Below are 16,823 nucleotides of genomic sequence, written 5' to 3'. Positions count from 1 at the left end.
TTTGATATTGCACAGTTTAAGTGAGATTTAAATGAGAATTGATTTTGAAATCAGACCAAAGTAGATCTGATTTGTAAATGGGGGTAAAATGAGAATTGGAATTCTCACCGGAATTTAACTTCATGTTTTTTTTCTATTCCAAAGCAAGGAATAGAATTCAATTCATCTATGATTTCAAATCAGATGCATTCCAAATAGGCGGTTAGCATCCAACATGTTTACACGCAAAAGAGCTTAGTGAAGTGTTGGACACCGAAGTAATCATATTCTTGTGCAAGTAATTGAGAGCCTTTCAAACAAATATTAACATCTACGATCTAATCTATCTATTAATTAAACAATAATAGAAGAGTTCTATATTGACTAAACTGTTAACAGAATATTTCAATGAAACAATTTCTCCGTTCACTATAATTAATTGTGTGGTCATAATTTAAACTCTTTCTCGCTAACTTATTTGAATTTTTTTACAGAAAGAATTAACATTAATATATTTGTACGAATCAAACGCTACAATAAAGAAAAAATAGCAAGATACTCAGAGTGAGCAGACTGAGAATGAGAAAATTAAATAGATAATTATAAATGAACAGGGCTCAATTTCTGCCCAATGCTACAAACTAGTCCGGTTTGAGAATCCTGTCACAAGTCAGCGGTTAAGGTATGTACGAGTAGTATACAACAGTAAGAGAAGAATATATCCAGCTCTACCCTGATTACATGAATGACGAATACAAAAGGGAAAAAAAAAACAAGAGGCATACCGCTTAATGCAAAATCCTCACCAATCTAATCAGTCACAATTCAAAAGAACATGTAAGGCACCTCAAGTCAAAGTCACATCTATAATGGGGTTCAACCTGCAATTTACCAAGACACAAACATTGTGAATTTGTGATCAAGACGGGAAGGGCTAGTAGGAATGAGGAACAAAATAGAATCAATTTACTCTTTAAGCCCGCTTTTTCCCTACCTTCCCCCTCTATAACCCCACCTCAAAAACACAAACCAAGTAAATATGGAGTTAGAGGAGGAGGGCAGAGTTGTACCTGCAACTTTAATTGGTGATATGGGCGTCCTTAAGCCTTCAAAGCAGCTTTATGAATCATAGTTTCTTTGTGTATCTGATGACAACTTTTCTCCACAAGATCAAGCAATTTCTCCAAGTTTGCTGCCCATGAGTTGAGAATGTCATTGCTATCCTTAGCAGTCTGGAAACAAACTATTCCGATGGGCCTATCAATCTTTGCAACCAGTGCCTTGGACACAACCATGTCTGACAGATGCTTTTCAGCTTCCTGAATTCAGCAGCCAGAATCAGTTAGGATCTTTATATTTAAAAAACATTTGCAACAATTTGCAACAATTAACCTGTATCTCATTAAGAATCTAGAAAATAACCAGCATTATGTGGCCAATGAACTAAAGTAGCATACTAACATAGGCCAAACAACCTCTGCTCAATAATGATAATAATGGTAAAACTTACGTGCAATTGTCTTCATGTGAAATTGATAATTGAGAACCGTCAGATGATTTTGACATGTTTGACTAAATTGTCATCTAATAATTCTCAATTATCAACTTCATATGAAGACAACTGTATATGAGTTTCTACCAATAATAATAATAAACAACCTCAGTTGTCTCCCCTCTCCCCATCCCCTCTTTCTCCCTAACAGCTAGCGTACAAGAACTCGGATACTTCTTGTCTGAAACACTATACAGCAGTAAATACCAATATGTAAGCCCAAACAGAAGTAAGGCAATTATCTAGCACAACAAACTTTTAATATATAACAAGAACAAGCATTACAAACCTGAACACTGAGACACAAAAGCTCTGCAAGTCTCTTCAAAGTAATCCTTGCATAGTACTTTGATACGACAATAATATTCTGAATAATAACCAAAAAAAAAAAGAAAGAAAAATCCTCGTTAATGCTCGCATCCTACATGATGAAGTGTGAAAACAACACATACCCAAAATACATCCCAAATTCCCAACCATATGGGAAGGGTGATCCTTGGCAAAAGGAAATGTAAAATTAGAGATAATTACATGTTCAATTATTCTTTCCTTCAGATCTTCTGCTGCTTTTTCACCCAAAGACTTTCCAAGATTCTTCTCATTTTCAAACTCATTCTTGTATGCATCCCAAAGGCTTGTCCATTGAATAACCTCCATGGTGACCAACTGTTTCAACAGTAATCTATGGCATACCATAAAAGATAAGCACTCGATTACAAGGAAATGATAAACAGAAACCTGTAGCAGGATAACATGGAAGAACAAAATAAGGAAGACATACTTAAAGTTTGGAATCTCAGACAGATTCTTATCCTCCAAGGTGGAATTGAGAAGACTTGATTGCATTGGATCATGTGGTGCTAGAACCAAGTGCCAACATATTTTCCTCAGGATCTACGTGTATAAGGAATTATTTAGAAAGCAGTCACAAAACAATAACATATAAAGCAGATGAAGAGAAAGAAAGGAAGGCCTACTGGAATCCACTCGGCAGGATTTTCTTTGACAGATGTAATTTCGTATATTGCCTTGTAGCAACGGCAAATTTCAAGATAATCATTTTTGTGGGAATAATACCTTCAAGGGTAACAAAAACAACCATAAGACAACAAGATTTTATAATCAGAACATAGCCATTGCCGTTTAAAAAGCTATTAGTTGGAAAGAAAATAAGTGACCATAAGCATCATATAGACACAAACTTGGCTAGCTGGAAGGAAACAAGTGATTATTACATATCAAATTCGTGCCTTGAAAGCCTAAAAGCATCCCAGGGGAAATGAAGTCCTTTACATCTAATTTCATCCCTCAAAATGATAAAAAATAAAAAAGAACTACCATTCAACACTCTAACAGATTCCTTCCCTTCTAGACTATGTTTCTCAAATAAGAATTATTTAGATCAAGTTCTCACTTCTTACTGAAGTAAACCTTAAGAAACGAGCTAGAGACAAAAAGTGAAAGAACACATGCAGGTAAGTATTTTTCTATAAATAGAAAGTCATTAGCAGTGCCTGTTTATTTATTGGGGTGGAGTTGGATCCCTCTTCACATTATGCCTCATAATGCAAGAACAAAAGCATATATCCTGGATGCGCTTGTGAATTGAGTTTATGAAAGGAAGGGACAGCTGGACAGGTTAGAACAGTCCCTTCCCTTCCAAAACCTAAACTAATAAACACACCCTCAAATGTTAAAGCACCCTCCCCCATCCCTCCGGAAAAAATACAGCAGAGCACTTTGAATATCTATGTGATGTTAAATACATCTGTAAATCAAACAAAATGCAAAGAGACGATAGGGTCATAAGGGTCAGCAACAATATTTGTTACTAAACCTGATAGAAACAGGTTTGGTTTAGTTTACAAGAGGAGAGGTAAGTAGTCTACCTGCTGGTCTTAGTTTTAGTTCCTAATTACTGTTAACTGGCTATCTGTTTGTTCCCTTTGAGCTGCACTAACAGGCATAAGGGCAATAGTCTTAATCCTAGCTGCTACCTATAAATACTAGTTGATTAGTTAGTTTTAGTTTTGGTCAAAATTCTGTTAGATCAGTTAGAATAGGAGACGTAGTTGGTAGTTCCAACAGTGAATTCCAATAAGGGATTGTGATTTGCAATCCCTAGTTCATCAATAAAGCCTACCAATTTTGTTACTACCTGATCCTATCAACCGGTATCAGAAGTCCACAGATCCTGGAAGCTTGTGGTACACAATCGCAGAAAACGGAAGGGAAAATGGATGCAACGGAATCGCAATTTGATCGCTTTGAGGGTTTGTGTCGCGTGCTGCAGGAGAGGTTGCAGCGGATTGACGCGCTCGTGGATTCCATGGAGCAGAGTTCTCCAGTCCGTCACGAGTGGAGTTCTTCGGCGTCGCACCAGGCCACTGGTGGCTCGTAGGGGAGTAGAAGCACGACGGAGCAGTGGAGGAAACTCGAGCTCCCAATTTTTCGTGGCGAGGACGCCATGTCATGGATCGAGTGTATGAAGCAGTTTTTCTTGCTCAGAGGTGCCGGAGGAGGAGTGGCTTGCAGTGGCAATGTTCGCCATGGAAGGCCGCGCTTCACATGGTTCCGGTGGTGGGAGGCAACCGCACCGACACTGTACTGGCAGTCCCTCTGTATGGCGTTACTGTGTCACTTCCAACCTGAGCGGTTGCAAAGTTCCTATCAATCGCTGTTGAGGCTGAGACAAACAGGCACCGTTGGGACTACGTTGATCAGTTTGTGCTGCACGCGCATCCTTTGCGTCTGGTCTAGCTCCAAGGTCGTTGATGGATTTGTTCTTGAATGGGTTGAGGCTTGAGGTGAGTGAGGAATGCAGGCTGTTCTTGTTCTAGACCGTGGATGAATTGATGGAATTGGCGCAAAAGGTGGAGAACGTAACATGGTGCTGCGGACTGCCCCTGTCTGCGTTGTGGGTACGCCTATGACACAGAACTTCATTACTAACAAGCCAATACTCGCAGCGGCAACGACGGGTTCGGCAAGCAAGGGTCCGGAGTTAGGGGTGGAGCCTCCAAAACGACAAGGAGTGCGGCAACTTAGCAATGAAGAGTACAAAGCTAAACATGCACAAGGAAAATGCTTTTTCTGCGATAAACCATACTCAGCAAAGCATGTGTGCAAGAAAAGGAATTCAAATTGCTGATTATGGAACCTAACGCTGAGGAGGGGGACTGGTTGGATCCCTCTTCACATTATGCCTCATAATGCAAGAAACAAAAGCATATATATTGGATATGCTTGTGAATTTGAGTTTATGAAAGAAAGGGACACTTTAGAACAGTCCCTTCCCCTCCAAAACCTAAACTAATAAACACACCCTCAAATGTTAAAGCACCCTCCCCCATCCCTCCAGAAAAAATACAGCAGAGCACTTTGAATATCTATGCGATGTTAAATATATAAATGTGAATCAAACAATATGGAAAGAGACGATAGAGTCATAAGGGTCAGCAACAATATTTGTTACTAAACCTGATAGAAACAAGTTTGGTTTAGTTTACAAGAGGAGAGGTAAGTAGTCTACTTGCTGGTTTTAGTTCCTAATCGCTGTTAATTGGCTATCTGTTTGTTCCCTTTGAGATGCACTAGCAGGCATAAAGGAAATAGTCTTAGTCCTAGCTGCTGCCTATAAATACTAGTTGATTAGTTAGTTTTAGTTTTGGTCATTCTGTTAGACCAGTTAGAATAGGAGAGGAAGAACTCCCTCCATAGTTGGTAGTTCCAACAGTGTGTTCCAATAAGGGATTGTGGTTTGCAATCCCTAGTTTATCAATAAAGCCTACCGATTCTGTTACTACCTGATCCTATCAAAACCACATCAAGATTCAAAACATCGCCCAGTAACAAATTTCTATTTAGATTGAACAAACTAAGCAACATAACGGAAAGTATTGATTACTCTACCGAATCATTAATTCGTAATAGATCCGCTTCAACTCTGGCAGAGATGGTATATCAGCAGGAGCTTCTTCAACAACACTATCACCTTCTTTAGGTTTTTTCTTTTCCTTCGAAGCATCAGCATCAAATACTCTTGTACTAATTTTTCTTGAAAGTATTTGTGCACGAACATAATCTTGACGATCTAGGCACAAACGAACCTGTACAATTTAATGCAAGAAATTCCTTATTCCACAGCTAAAATGCAACTCAAATTATGGCAAATGTCATCACTAAAGGAAAGAGAATGATGTCTCATACTTGTTCAAGAATGAAAGCAATTTTCTCAGTTTTTGCCATGGCACCAAAAGTTTCCACCTGTTATGAAGGACCATTACATGAGTCAACTGACTACTGATTGCATAATCAAAACCATCACAACATTCAGTATCCACACCAACCGCAATTTCTTGCATCAAATCAGCAGCTTCAGCTATAAGCCCTTGTTCCTCCTTAATCTTGGCAAGTTTCTTGACCAACCGAGCTCTCTCAATCTCAACATATATCTAATAAATGATACAAATGTCATATGTACATATCACTCAGCAGACAACAACAGAAGTTAATAAGAAGGAAAACTGTGAAAACATCGCAAGCTCACCTTCCCTGCAGATACACTGTTCAAGGTTTTGATGAGTTCTATACGTGTTTCAATATCTGGTGTTTCATCAATATATTGCATTGCCTGCTGGACCATTACTGTGACAGCCTGTGAACAAAAAGAACAGGTTTCTCAATGGCAGAGCATATCATGTTTCTTGCTCCACTTAAAAGAAATCTTTATCTTTATACTATCTAAAATACAAGCAAATTGCATTCCGGCATATCAATCCAGCATTTTGCTTCACAAACAAACCATAACAGATGAAATTACATTTCCCAACATGACGCGTTTAATAGAAACCTTAACCTTCTTTTCTAACAGCCCATAGATTCTCATCGATTTTCAGAACAAAAGTTCCATTCTCATCCACACAATATATATTACAACATATAGATGCAGACACAAAATACCCTTAATTACATATACCTGCTTAAGCTGACCACGTCGTTTGGACAAGAGAACAATCTGGTCGTTGAGAGTTTTCCAGTCTCGCGCCTCAAAGCAGAGCCGGAGAATATCGGTGACGGCCTTCCTTGTGACGGCAACGTCTCCGGCGAGCCTCCCATGCTTCTCTTCATTCAACAACTTCTCTATGGCCGCATCTAAATTCCCCGAGTTTCCCTGTCCCAATTCCAATCATATAATATCAAATATCGGAATTTCGCCACTGCTATTAATAATTTATAATAATAATAATAGCGATAGTTCCGCGCGGCAGCTCCATCGACATAAGCTAAACTAAACAGAATTTACAGTGCAAGAATAACATTATAAGATCTGAAGCGACTCGAATTTTAGTTTGTTGAGGAATCGAGAGAGGCGTATACATACCATGACCATGGGTGTCAGCTGAGCTGAGAGATCTATTAGCTAACGCTTTCCAACAGGGGCAACGTCGCCGATTACCGATTCTACTACTCGAAAGGAAACGTGCCAGAGGGGACAAGCCAAGCCCTTCTTTGAGTAACATGGAAACCTTTTTGGGCCTTTAGGCCCAATTAGTTTCAGATGTCATAGTAACGGCCCAATTGTTTTATATGAACCCTGCTGATCATCATGCCCTTCAAATAATGTTGAAAAATCCAAAACCAACTTGATTTGGTTAAATAGCATATTCATTCATACGTTTAAGTAAATGTTGGAAATTTAAATTCCGTATTATGCAACAACAACAAAAATTTAAAGATTTCAAAGCCTTCTTTTTTATAATTAGCTGATAATTCTTGTAAAAAAATATAAAATAGTTTATATACATGTAGATAGAGATGCATATAATTATAATTAGTTGATATCCGTGTATTTTACACGATTTTATTGCATGATATTAAAGATAAATAATTTGATTATGTAATTAAAATGAGTAAATAGGATTAGCTGATATAAAACAAATTTTATTTCATGCATTTATAAATAATCCAAGAAAAAAAATACAGCACAATGTATACATATTAGTTACACAATGAATGAAAAATCTTTAGTTTATTTAATACAACATTTACCTAAGATTCTGAATAAACCGTCTGATTACATTAATTAAATAAAAAATGAAAAAGATAAATTTTAAAGTATATACTTATACAAATACAAAAAAGATAAATTAAAACAGAATTAATTGTGATAAAAACTAAAAATTATTATGTTATCATGAACTCAAACAAAACACATGTTTTTCAACTAAATATGATATCTGTATATTACATCTATCAATATATATTAAACTACTCTTCTACTTTAGCCCATGACAACAATAAAGAAGTATCGTGGCCCACAAATTCAGCCCAACAGAATACAAAAATTCAATTTTAATTTTAGTCTTTATTATCTTATCTTTATCTTATCTTTAATTGTTCTTATCTTATCTTTATTTGCTTTTATCTTTCATAGGACAATGCTCTATATATATTTAGTTTTACCCTCATAGTTTACAACACACTTCAGTACAATTCAATCAATCAACAATCAATAAAAGTTCTTTTCTTTGCTTTTCCTATTCTTTCACAATTTTATCATGGTATCAGAGCCATGGTATCCTCCTTGAGGAGGATATATAAGTTATCATCTTTTCGGTAAGAAATTACCGTACTTCTTTTTCAACCTCCTCCCACAATAAATAATCATAGATTTAGTTACATGCATCCAAGTGAAAATCTTACCACAGTGTTGGTTATCCCGGTTCTTTACCAGCAATTCCGTCTGCGCCTTCTTCTAGCATTTCATCTGCAACTTCTTCCGAGAGTTTCGTCAGTATTCTGTTTCAGCAATTCAATCTGCATCTGTTCTAGCAGTTCAATGTGCATCTGTTCTAGCAGTTCCATCTGCACTCTTATTGCGCTCTACGCGCCATTTGAAGACCACTCTTATTGCGCCATACGCGCCCTCTAAAGATCAATCTTGTTGCGTTTTACACGCTTATTTTTTTATTTTTTTTATTTTTTTATTTTTTATTTTTTTATTTTTTATTTTTTCATTCTTTTTTTTATGAAGATCGCTGCTTGCTCTCTCTCCCTCAAGCACAGCATCTCCTTTTATGTATTTTTGCCGTCGGCAGCTCAAGCTCCGCCGCACGCAATTGTTTAAAGATCGCCGCTCAAGCACAACATCTCCTTTTATGTATTTTTGCCATCGGCAGCTCAAGCTCCGCCGCACGCAATTGGTTAAAGATCGCTGCTCAAGCACAGCATCTCCTTTTATGTATTTTTGTCGTCGTCAGCTCAAGTTCCGCCGCACGCAATTGTTTAAAGATCGCTGCTCAAGCACAGCATCTCCTTTTATATTTTTGTAGTAGGCAGCTCAAGCTCTGCCGCACGCATCTTCCTCCGCGTCACCACGTCAGACGCGCTTTTCTCAACAATTTCATCGGAACTTATCCAAGCTGTGGATTATTGACATCTTCCATCCACCAGCTTGCGGGGGCGTATTAAACTACTCTTCTACTTTAGCCCATGACAACAATAAAGAAGTATCGTGGCCCACAAATTCAGCCCAACAGAATACAAAAATTCAATTTTAATTTTAGTCTTTATTATCTTATCTTTATCTTATCTTTAATTGTTCTTATCTTATCTTTATTTGCTTTTATCTTTCATAGGACAATGCTCTATATATATTTAGTTTTACCCTCATAGTTTACAACACACTTCAGTACAATTCAATCAATCAACAATCAATAAAAGTTCTTTTCTTTGCTTTTCCTATTCTTTCACAATTTTATCAATATATTTAATTGAATTGGATCATCCGTAACAACGACTGAAAATCAGTAATATCCAAATTCATTTATATATAAACAAAACAAACATAACAGTGAACACTATTTAAGATCTGCAACATTACTCAACTTCTCATCCTCATCAACAACCATACAAGTTTGTTGAAAAATATGAGCAATACAATTAATATTAATAATTAAAAAATAAAATAATTACGAATATAAATTTTGTTGTTTAAGGCAATTCTATAGTATTATTTTTTAGGTTTATTATATAATTATTATACAAAATTTTTAACTAAATGAATTGATCATCTCAGATGATAATTAGAATCTTAATTAATAATACAAATCTTAAAAGAAAATAAATTTTACACTACTAATTCTTTAAAATTTAATATATATAAATATTATTTGAAAATAATAAAGATAACCATCAAAATTATTTTAATATTTTCTAAACATAATATTTTTGAGTTTAATAATACATGACTTTACTAACATAGTGAACTTAAGTTATTATATATTTAGTCTCTTTATATAGAGAAAAATTTAGTAAGACAAATTATTAATTGAATATTACTGACATTAATTTAATTCACACAACGAGACAATAATTTATTAGTGCCTGTTCCGTCGTTTTTCTATTATTTTTTAAGATATTAATTTTATTTTTTTATTAATATATCATTCATTCTTTAAATTTATTAAATAAGTATTTTTTTTTTAATATTAACGTGACTTTATTTATATCATATTTTATTAAAATTAAAATTACTATAAAACATTTTTAAAGTGTTAAATTATAAAAGCACACCATAAATGAAGTATATATCCCCTCCTATCACCATCACATTTCCTCCAAATAGATTAATATTTTCTATTATGTCTTGCAAGCGTGGTATAATGATTATATTCTCTTTCTTAGCCATTGGTGTTTCATCCCAAATTATCGTTGTTGTTTGCCTAATCAATTTTGCGAGATCACATTGTTTACTTATGTTGCATATAGAAGATGGCTCTACATTAGTTGGGATTTTAAATCTAGAATGAGTTGTTTGACTCCCGGACAGTAGAGTTGAAGCTATTCCTGATGACGCAGTTACCAAGACAATATGTGCTTTACTTCTTAAGTCTGCAATTATAGCTTTGTAAAGAAATGTTCTGTCTCCTCCCCTGACCCATCAACGAAAAGTACTCCACTTTCTCTCTGATCAACTGTATCAAATCGCCTCCTATAGTGAGGGTATGAGTCATCACCTCGCCTCCGATATTTGTATCTGCTACGAACTCTTTTGGTAGTTGCATTTACATTTACCCTTTTTCATGAATGGTGAAGATTGATTAAGTGTTCCGCAAGGACCATGGATCATATGCCTTAGCACTGCCTCATGTAAGCGTGGTTTTGCTTCTTTAGATGGTATTTTCGCTCGTACCAAACTATCTGTCAGATCACTCAACTTATCATTATTTTTTAAGATTAGCAACATATGTACATGTGACAATCCTCTTTTCAGTGACATAAATATAACTTTTCACCTTTCTCAATACATTCTTGGTAATAACTACACCAATTGTTCAAATTTGGCTCTGAGAATGGTAGTTGTTATATCCGGACGATCCTGTGGAGTTTGAATATGACTAAGAGTTATTTCTGACCAAGATAAATTGCATGTCATAGTGAGAAAAATATCCGAAATTATTATATACTTACTATTATTAAATTAATATGTATTTTTTTAATAATAAATAATGTTACATGTCTCATGATTATTGTTATTGGCTGATATAGTAGCATTTTTTTATAGTTGATATTCAAATTATTTATTCAATAAAATTGGCTTAGTAACTCATATAAATACATAAAACGTTATCTATATTTTTAATTTTAGAATTTGAAAATTATTTATCCATTAACTACTTGTAAGTTTAATATAATATTTAGACTTTTTAAAAAATTGCGACACATTTTACGTTATCAAATTTTGTCCTTTGTTAAATTTTTAATTGGACAAAGATTTTATAATAAGAAGGATTAATTTTTATTTATGCCATGTATTTTTAAACATGAGATGAAATATCAATATCCTTGTACTCTTCTTTTAATGTTATGTTTGTATTTAAGTCAGATTTTTCCTGGTTTAATTTTAAAATTATAAAAAATATATATTATTACCAAAATTTTAAAATATGAAAATATAAGTAAAAATAAAAATTAAAAACTTAAATTAAATTATATTAAAAATCATTGCATTAATTTAACACAATATATAAATAACTATTTTGATAATAAAATTATTATGATAAACTTTAATATAAAAATACTATTTAATATCTTATCAAGCAAATTAAATTAGGAGTGTTTAAAAGATTTTTGTAATTATCGTATAAAATAGTATTTTTATATATAAAACTAGTATTTTTACTCGTAATACTATTACGAGAATATAAGTCTTTTAAAATTATGTAAGTCATGGTATTATAGATTATGACACGAAAAATTTATAGTATTAAACTACTTGTATAAAATGGTATTAAGGGACAAAAGTCCCTGTCGACTAAGAAGACCAGAATTTTAAACAAAATTAAATAATAAATTTTTTAGTTATTATTTTCAAATGAAAGAGTTTAATTTTTTTACTTAATTTTAACATTCGTTATCTAAAATTTAAAAGAATTTAACGTGTATATTTTTATATTTGATTAGGTATTAAGTTTGTTGCACAAATAGAAATAATTAATTTTTATACTTGCTATTTAAAAATAATATTTTTTCTATATATATAAAAATATAATTAGATATTAATATAAAAAAAATTATATTTATAGTTATAAAATTAACTCAGTTTTTTTAAAACAATTGAATCTTGATTCTAACTTTTAATCACAACATTAGTATTTTTTTAAAATTATATGTAATAAATATTTAAAAGAATAAAGTAAAAACATATATTAAAAAGATAAACAGTAAAAATTTAAATTTAAATAAAATATATGTATATAATAATATTTTTTATTTAAATTATATTATGTTGTTAATTTTATTTTTTGTAGAACATAAAGGTAGAAAAAAAATAGAGAATGAGAGAAAAAGAGAGAGAAAGATGAAGAAGAAGAATGAGAGAGGGAGTTTGTTAATTTTGGAAGTTAAGAAATTTTTTATTTTAATTATAATGAAAATATCTAGTGACAAATTTTGATTTGTCAAATTACTAATATAAAATATGAATTATAAATTATATATAGAGTAGGAAGGATAGAGAGAAATAGAAAAAAGAGAGGTAGATAAGAAAATATAAGAAGGACGTTTACTAGTTTTAGAGGAAAATATTTTCTCTAAATTTTAATAAGAGAGTGTCGTATGACACATTTTAGTTATTAAATTAGTTAGTAATATATAAATATAATATAAAATATAGCTATATTTCAATTTTAGTATTTTAATTTAATTTAAATACAATTAGAGAATGTTATATTGTATATTTTGATTGTCAAATTCGTAATTAGTCATTAATAATGATAATGATATATAAGAGAGTTAGAGTGAGTGAAGGAATGAGAGAGATAGAGAAAGGAAGAGAGAAGAGAGGAGAGTTCTTTGATTTTGGAGGAAAAGATTTGATTTCCATTGCAATGAGAGAGTGACATATGGCACATTTTGACCTTAAAATTAGAGATATATAATAGATGAGTTAATTTATATTTTAATATAAGAATGCAAAGACATATTCTTTGATTTTTAATTTTTTTATCCCAAACATCTACATTAATATGAAATGTAAATACATTTTTTCGTAATATATTTATAATAAAAATTTTAGTCAAAGAGTACTCAGTACTTCTTTTATAATATAGAATAATAAATTTATTTTCATTTCATAGATATTATTTTGTAAGATATCTTTTCACCCAAATTCAAAAATACACCTGGCTAAAAATAAGATATATATTTATATTTTTTCTCTTTATTCTATTTGTTATTATTAGTTTTATGAATACATTGTTTATTTTAATTTTTTTAATTATTTAATATTATATGATGAGGATAGAATATTAAAAAAATTTATTATTTTGTCCATTAAATTTATTTATTTTTGAAATGGATTGTGTAAAGAGATACGAAGTCTAAAAAAGTTAGACACCAAATTCTAATAACTTTATACATTGTTTCGTTAAGGAGTACTTTGTTATATGTAAATTTTTTTTAAGTTAAACAATAGACGTCAGAAATATATAAACCGTGTATATTAATTTTGTTATAGAATACCAACAATTATGTTATTATAAAAATATATTGGTATAGATTACCTGTAACTATAAAAATATTACTATAAAAATATTACTCAAAATGCTTAATAAAATATTTTCTATTATAATGTTACCTATTTGTGCAGATGTTTTTAAAAATAATAAAATATTTATATTAAAATGCTTATATTTATTGTTAAATATTTATAATTATAATTATTTTAAATATTTTAATTATCTTTAAAGTACTATTAATAAAAATATTTTGGTAATAATTTTTATATTTATTATATTTAATTTTTATATTATTAAAAGATAAGTATTTTAACATCTTTTATTATTGAGAGTGAGTGAGCAGTTTGATTTTAATCCTTTCACGATTAAAAGTGAAGGAGTTAATAGAGAGTTTACAAAAAGTGGAGAGTTAATGGAGAGTTTACAAAACATAATTAAGTAGTTAAAATTTACAAAGATAGGGTAAAATAGGAAAATAGATTTGGATATCAAACTCTCCTATCCACTTTATATATTGTTATTGATAAATATTATTTAAAAATAATAAAGATAACCACTAAAACTATTTTAATATTTTCTAAACATAATATTTTTTAGTTTAATAATACATGGCTTTACTAATATAGCGAACTTAAGTTATTATATATTTAGTCTAGAGAAAAAATCTAGTAAGATAAATTATTAATTGAATATTACTGACATTAGAAAATTGTATTTGAAGTATAACAACTATAAAGTAGTATATATTAACTTTATGCCGATCAATTTGAACAAAAAGAAAATTTTCAAAAATAATATTCATCCATCATAATTTATTTGTAAAACTTAATAAATAATATTCTAGATTCGAATTCTAAATTATTTTAAATCTCTTTGAAAAAATCAAATTTTATCTACTATTTAAAAAAATTAAATAAAAAATCAGATATTCAATTCAAACCTTGAATTTATAAAGAAAAAATCTTTATTCAAAACCTGATTAGTTAATATATAAATCAGAATGATGAAAAACTCAAATTGATACAACAACATAGGAATTATAAATACTTTAATGAAAATGAGTCCAATTGGAACAAAGTACATTAGTCCTTCGCCTGTTGGCCTCTCGCAATAACACAGTAGGTTCAAAAGGCAGGGATAACAAAAAGGCTTGACTTTAAACTTAGTTTGAAGGATTACTTATAAATACAAAATCATATAATTAAAAAAAAACTTGTATACATAAAAATCTAAGAAAAATAAATGATAACTTCAACAAAGTAAATGTGTTTTGTGAATATTTTATGAATAATTTTTTTTTTAACTTTTGGATAAAGTTCTAATTTTATTAAGGGAATATAAGGCATTTCCTCTTATTTTTAACTTTTGTTAAGCGAGTAAGAAATGACAAGAAACTTCCAAGCCTATATTAAGAGAAAAAGAATTTGTGAAAAATATGAAATTGAAACATTGACATGACAAAAAAAGCATATTTTGTTTTTTTGGTGCATTAGTACTTTTGGCTAGTGTAAAATTTATGCATTTTTAAAAAAAATATTTTAAATTTTAATTTAAAAATCGTAAGTAGATCTTAAGTAGAGTAACAGACTAAGTAGTAAGAATCATTCTGTTTTAAAAAAATGGTGCATACATGATGAAATAATTAACTATGATGCAAATAAAAACAAAAGAATAATAGTTACCAATTCTTTTAAATTTTTTGTGTATAAATATCATAAAAAACCTGCTGATGAGATTAATATGATAGTATCTATATTTACAAAATTGAAATTGTATTTGTCTACAAACAACTAAAAAGAGAATACTAAATCTATAAGCACAATAACTTTCAATACATTCGAGGCTGTAATTTAATATTTATTTTTAGAGATTAATACAATAATAGATATCTTATAGTAATTTATTGACCTAATTTTGATATTTTTAGAGTGAAAGTGAGTTAAAACAATTCATGATTGTAATTAAATAAAATACAGCATGTGCGACAGAAAGGATAGAAGACCATAATAAAGTAACAGACTAACAATGGGGTTGGATAAAAAAATACAATTGAATGAACTAACTGATAATATTTTGATTCATGCAAAGGAATCTATTAAATTACAATTTGAGAATTGTAATTAAAGTAGGCACTCCAAACTCTAAATGAAAGATCATTAACATTCAAACCTTACCATCAAAGAATCAACATTTTAAAATAGTGATATATTGTATAATAATTTATTTTGGGAATTGAAAAATAACAAAAAAAAGACCCTACAAAAAATCAGGAGCTCTACAATACCCGTACAAGTCACATTCTCAATAGAATCCGCTCTTTTTCTCTTTCCCTTTTTTCCTTTCAGGACTAAGTGCCTTAACATCACGATTACCATAAAGGTCAATTTGATCAACCTAAAAAAATAGTTGCCAAAGTAATACAAATGTTTGAACTTGTGGTGAATAATATTTGCTATTACTATGAGTTATAGAATAATGCTTACTATTACTATGAGTTGTGGAATACCTTGTTATATACTATCAGCTTATCAATTATCATAGTGTATTTAAAAATAAATAAATAATCCAAACATAAAAGTCAAGCATCTAATGCCTTTTTTATTGAATCTTCATTTTTTCTTTGTTAGGATGCAAATAGGACATTCTCTCACAGTCTTGTTATTTATGTGCTTTCTTTCTCTTATTTTGTTGCACTTATGAAATCCAGCCCACACACATAATTTCTTCAGAACAAAATATTGGGTAAAAAATGAAATATTAAAAAAAATGAGTTAAAAAATTTTACAGCAACAGGAACACATAATATGATAAAAGTGTAATGAAAGTAAACCCAACTAAAAAATATATAGGAATAATATGATACCTAAAACTATATACTAAAATGTATAGTAATTTGCTCTGCCAAAAGTCTAAAACTAAGGTGCTATAAACTTAAGAGTTATGAGAAACTATTGAGCAGTTAACACCTTAAACACACAGTGATATATTTGACCCATCATTTGAAAAGCTTAACTTATTATTGCATAATTTTTTTCTTCTTTTAAATCAACAATGATGAGAAGACTCCAAAAAAAATTAAAAAACAAAAACAATCCAATAATCTAAATAAGTACTTTTAGAATATTCAAGTTATTGATTTGCTCTAAATAACACATTTTAACTGGTTTATGTCTGTAAAGTTAACCTAATCTTCAAGTTATTGATTTGCTCATGTTCTTTCCCTCTTCCTCCAGGAACGTGTTTCTTGGTTTTGTGAAGGAAATGAGCTT

General features: G+C 30.7%; 1 protein-coding gene across 1 annotated transcript; it reads right to left on the bottom strand.

Annotated features, from left to right (window-relative positions):
• Positions 1-559: 559 nt before the first annotated feature.
• On the bottom strand, positions 560-7,122 carry LOC112783070 (26S proteasome non-ATPase regulatory subunit 12 homolog A). The gene is made up of 12 exons (XM_025825824.3): positions 6,915-7,122; positions 6,510-6,704; positions 6,081-6,188; positions 5,881-5,985; positions 5,741-5,797; positions 5,444-5,640; positions 2,509-2,608; positions 2,313-2,425; positions 2,063-2,213; positions 1,821-1,898; positions 1,050-1,298; positions 560-860 (listed from the first exon to the last, which is right to left on the bottom strand). The coding sequence occupies exons 1-11, from the start codon at positions 6,921-6,923 to the stop codon at positions 1,080-1,082; spliced, it is 1,332 nt and encodes a 443-aa protein (XP_025681609.1). The 5' UTR covers positions 6,924-7,122; the 3' UTR covers positions 560-860; positions 1,050-1,079.
• Between the last annotated feature and the right edge of the window lie 9,701 nt (positions 7,123-16,823).

The sequence above is a fragment of the Arachis hypogaea genome, chromosome 20 (genome assembly GCF_003086295.3).
Source record: "Arachis hypogaea cultivar Tifrunner chromosome 20, arahy.Tifrunner.gnm2.J5K5, whole genome shotgun sequence".
NCBI classification, from domain to species: Eukaryota; Viridiplantae; Streptophyta; class Magnoliopsida; order Fabales; family Fabaceae; genus Arachis; species Arachis hypogaea.
The sequence above is the reverse complement of the archived record's forward strand: the minus strand, read 5'-3'. Positions and strand labels throughout refer to the sequence as shown.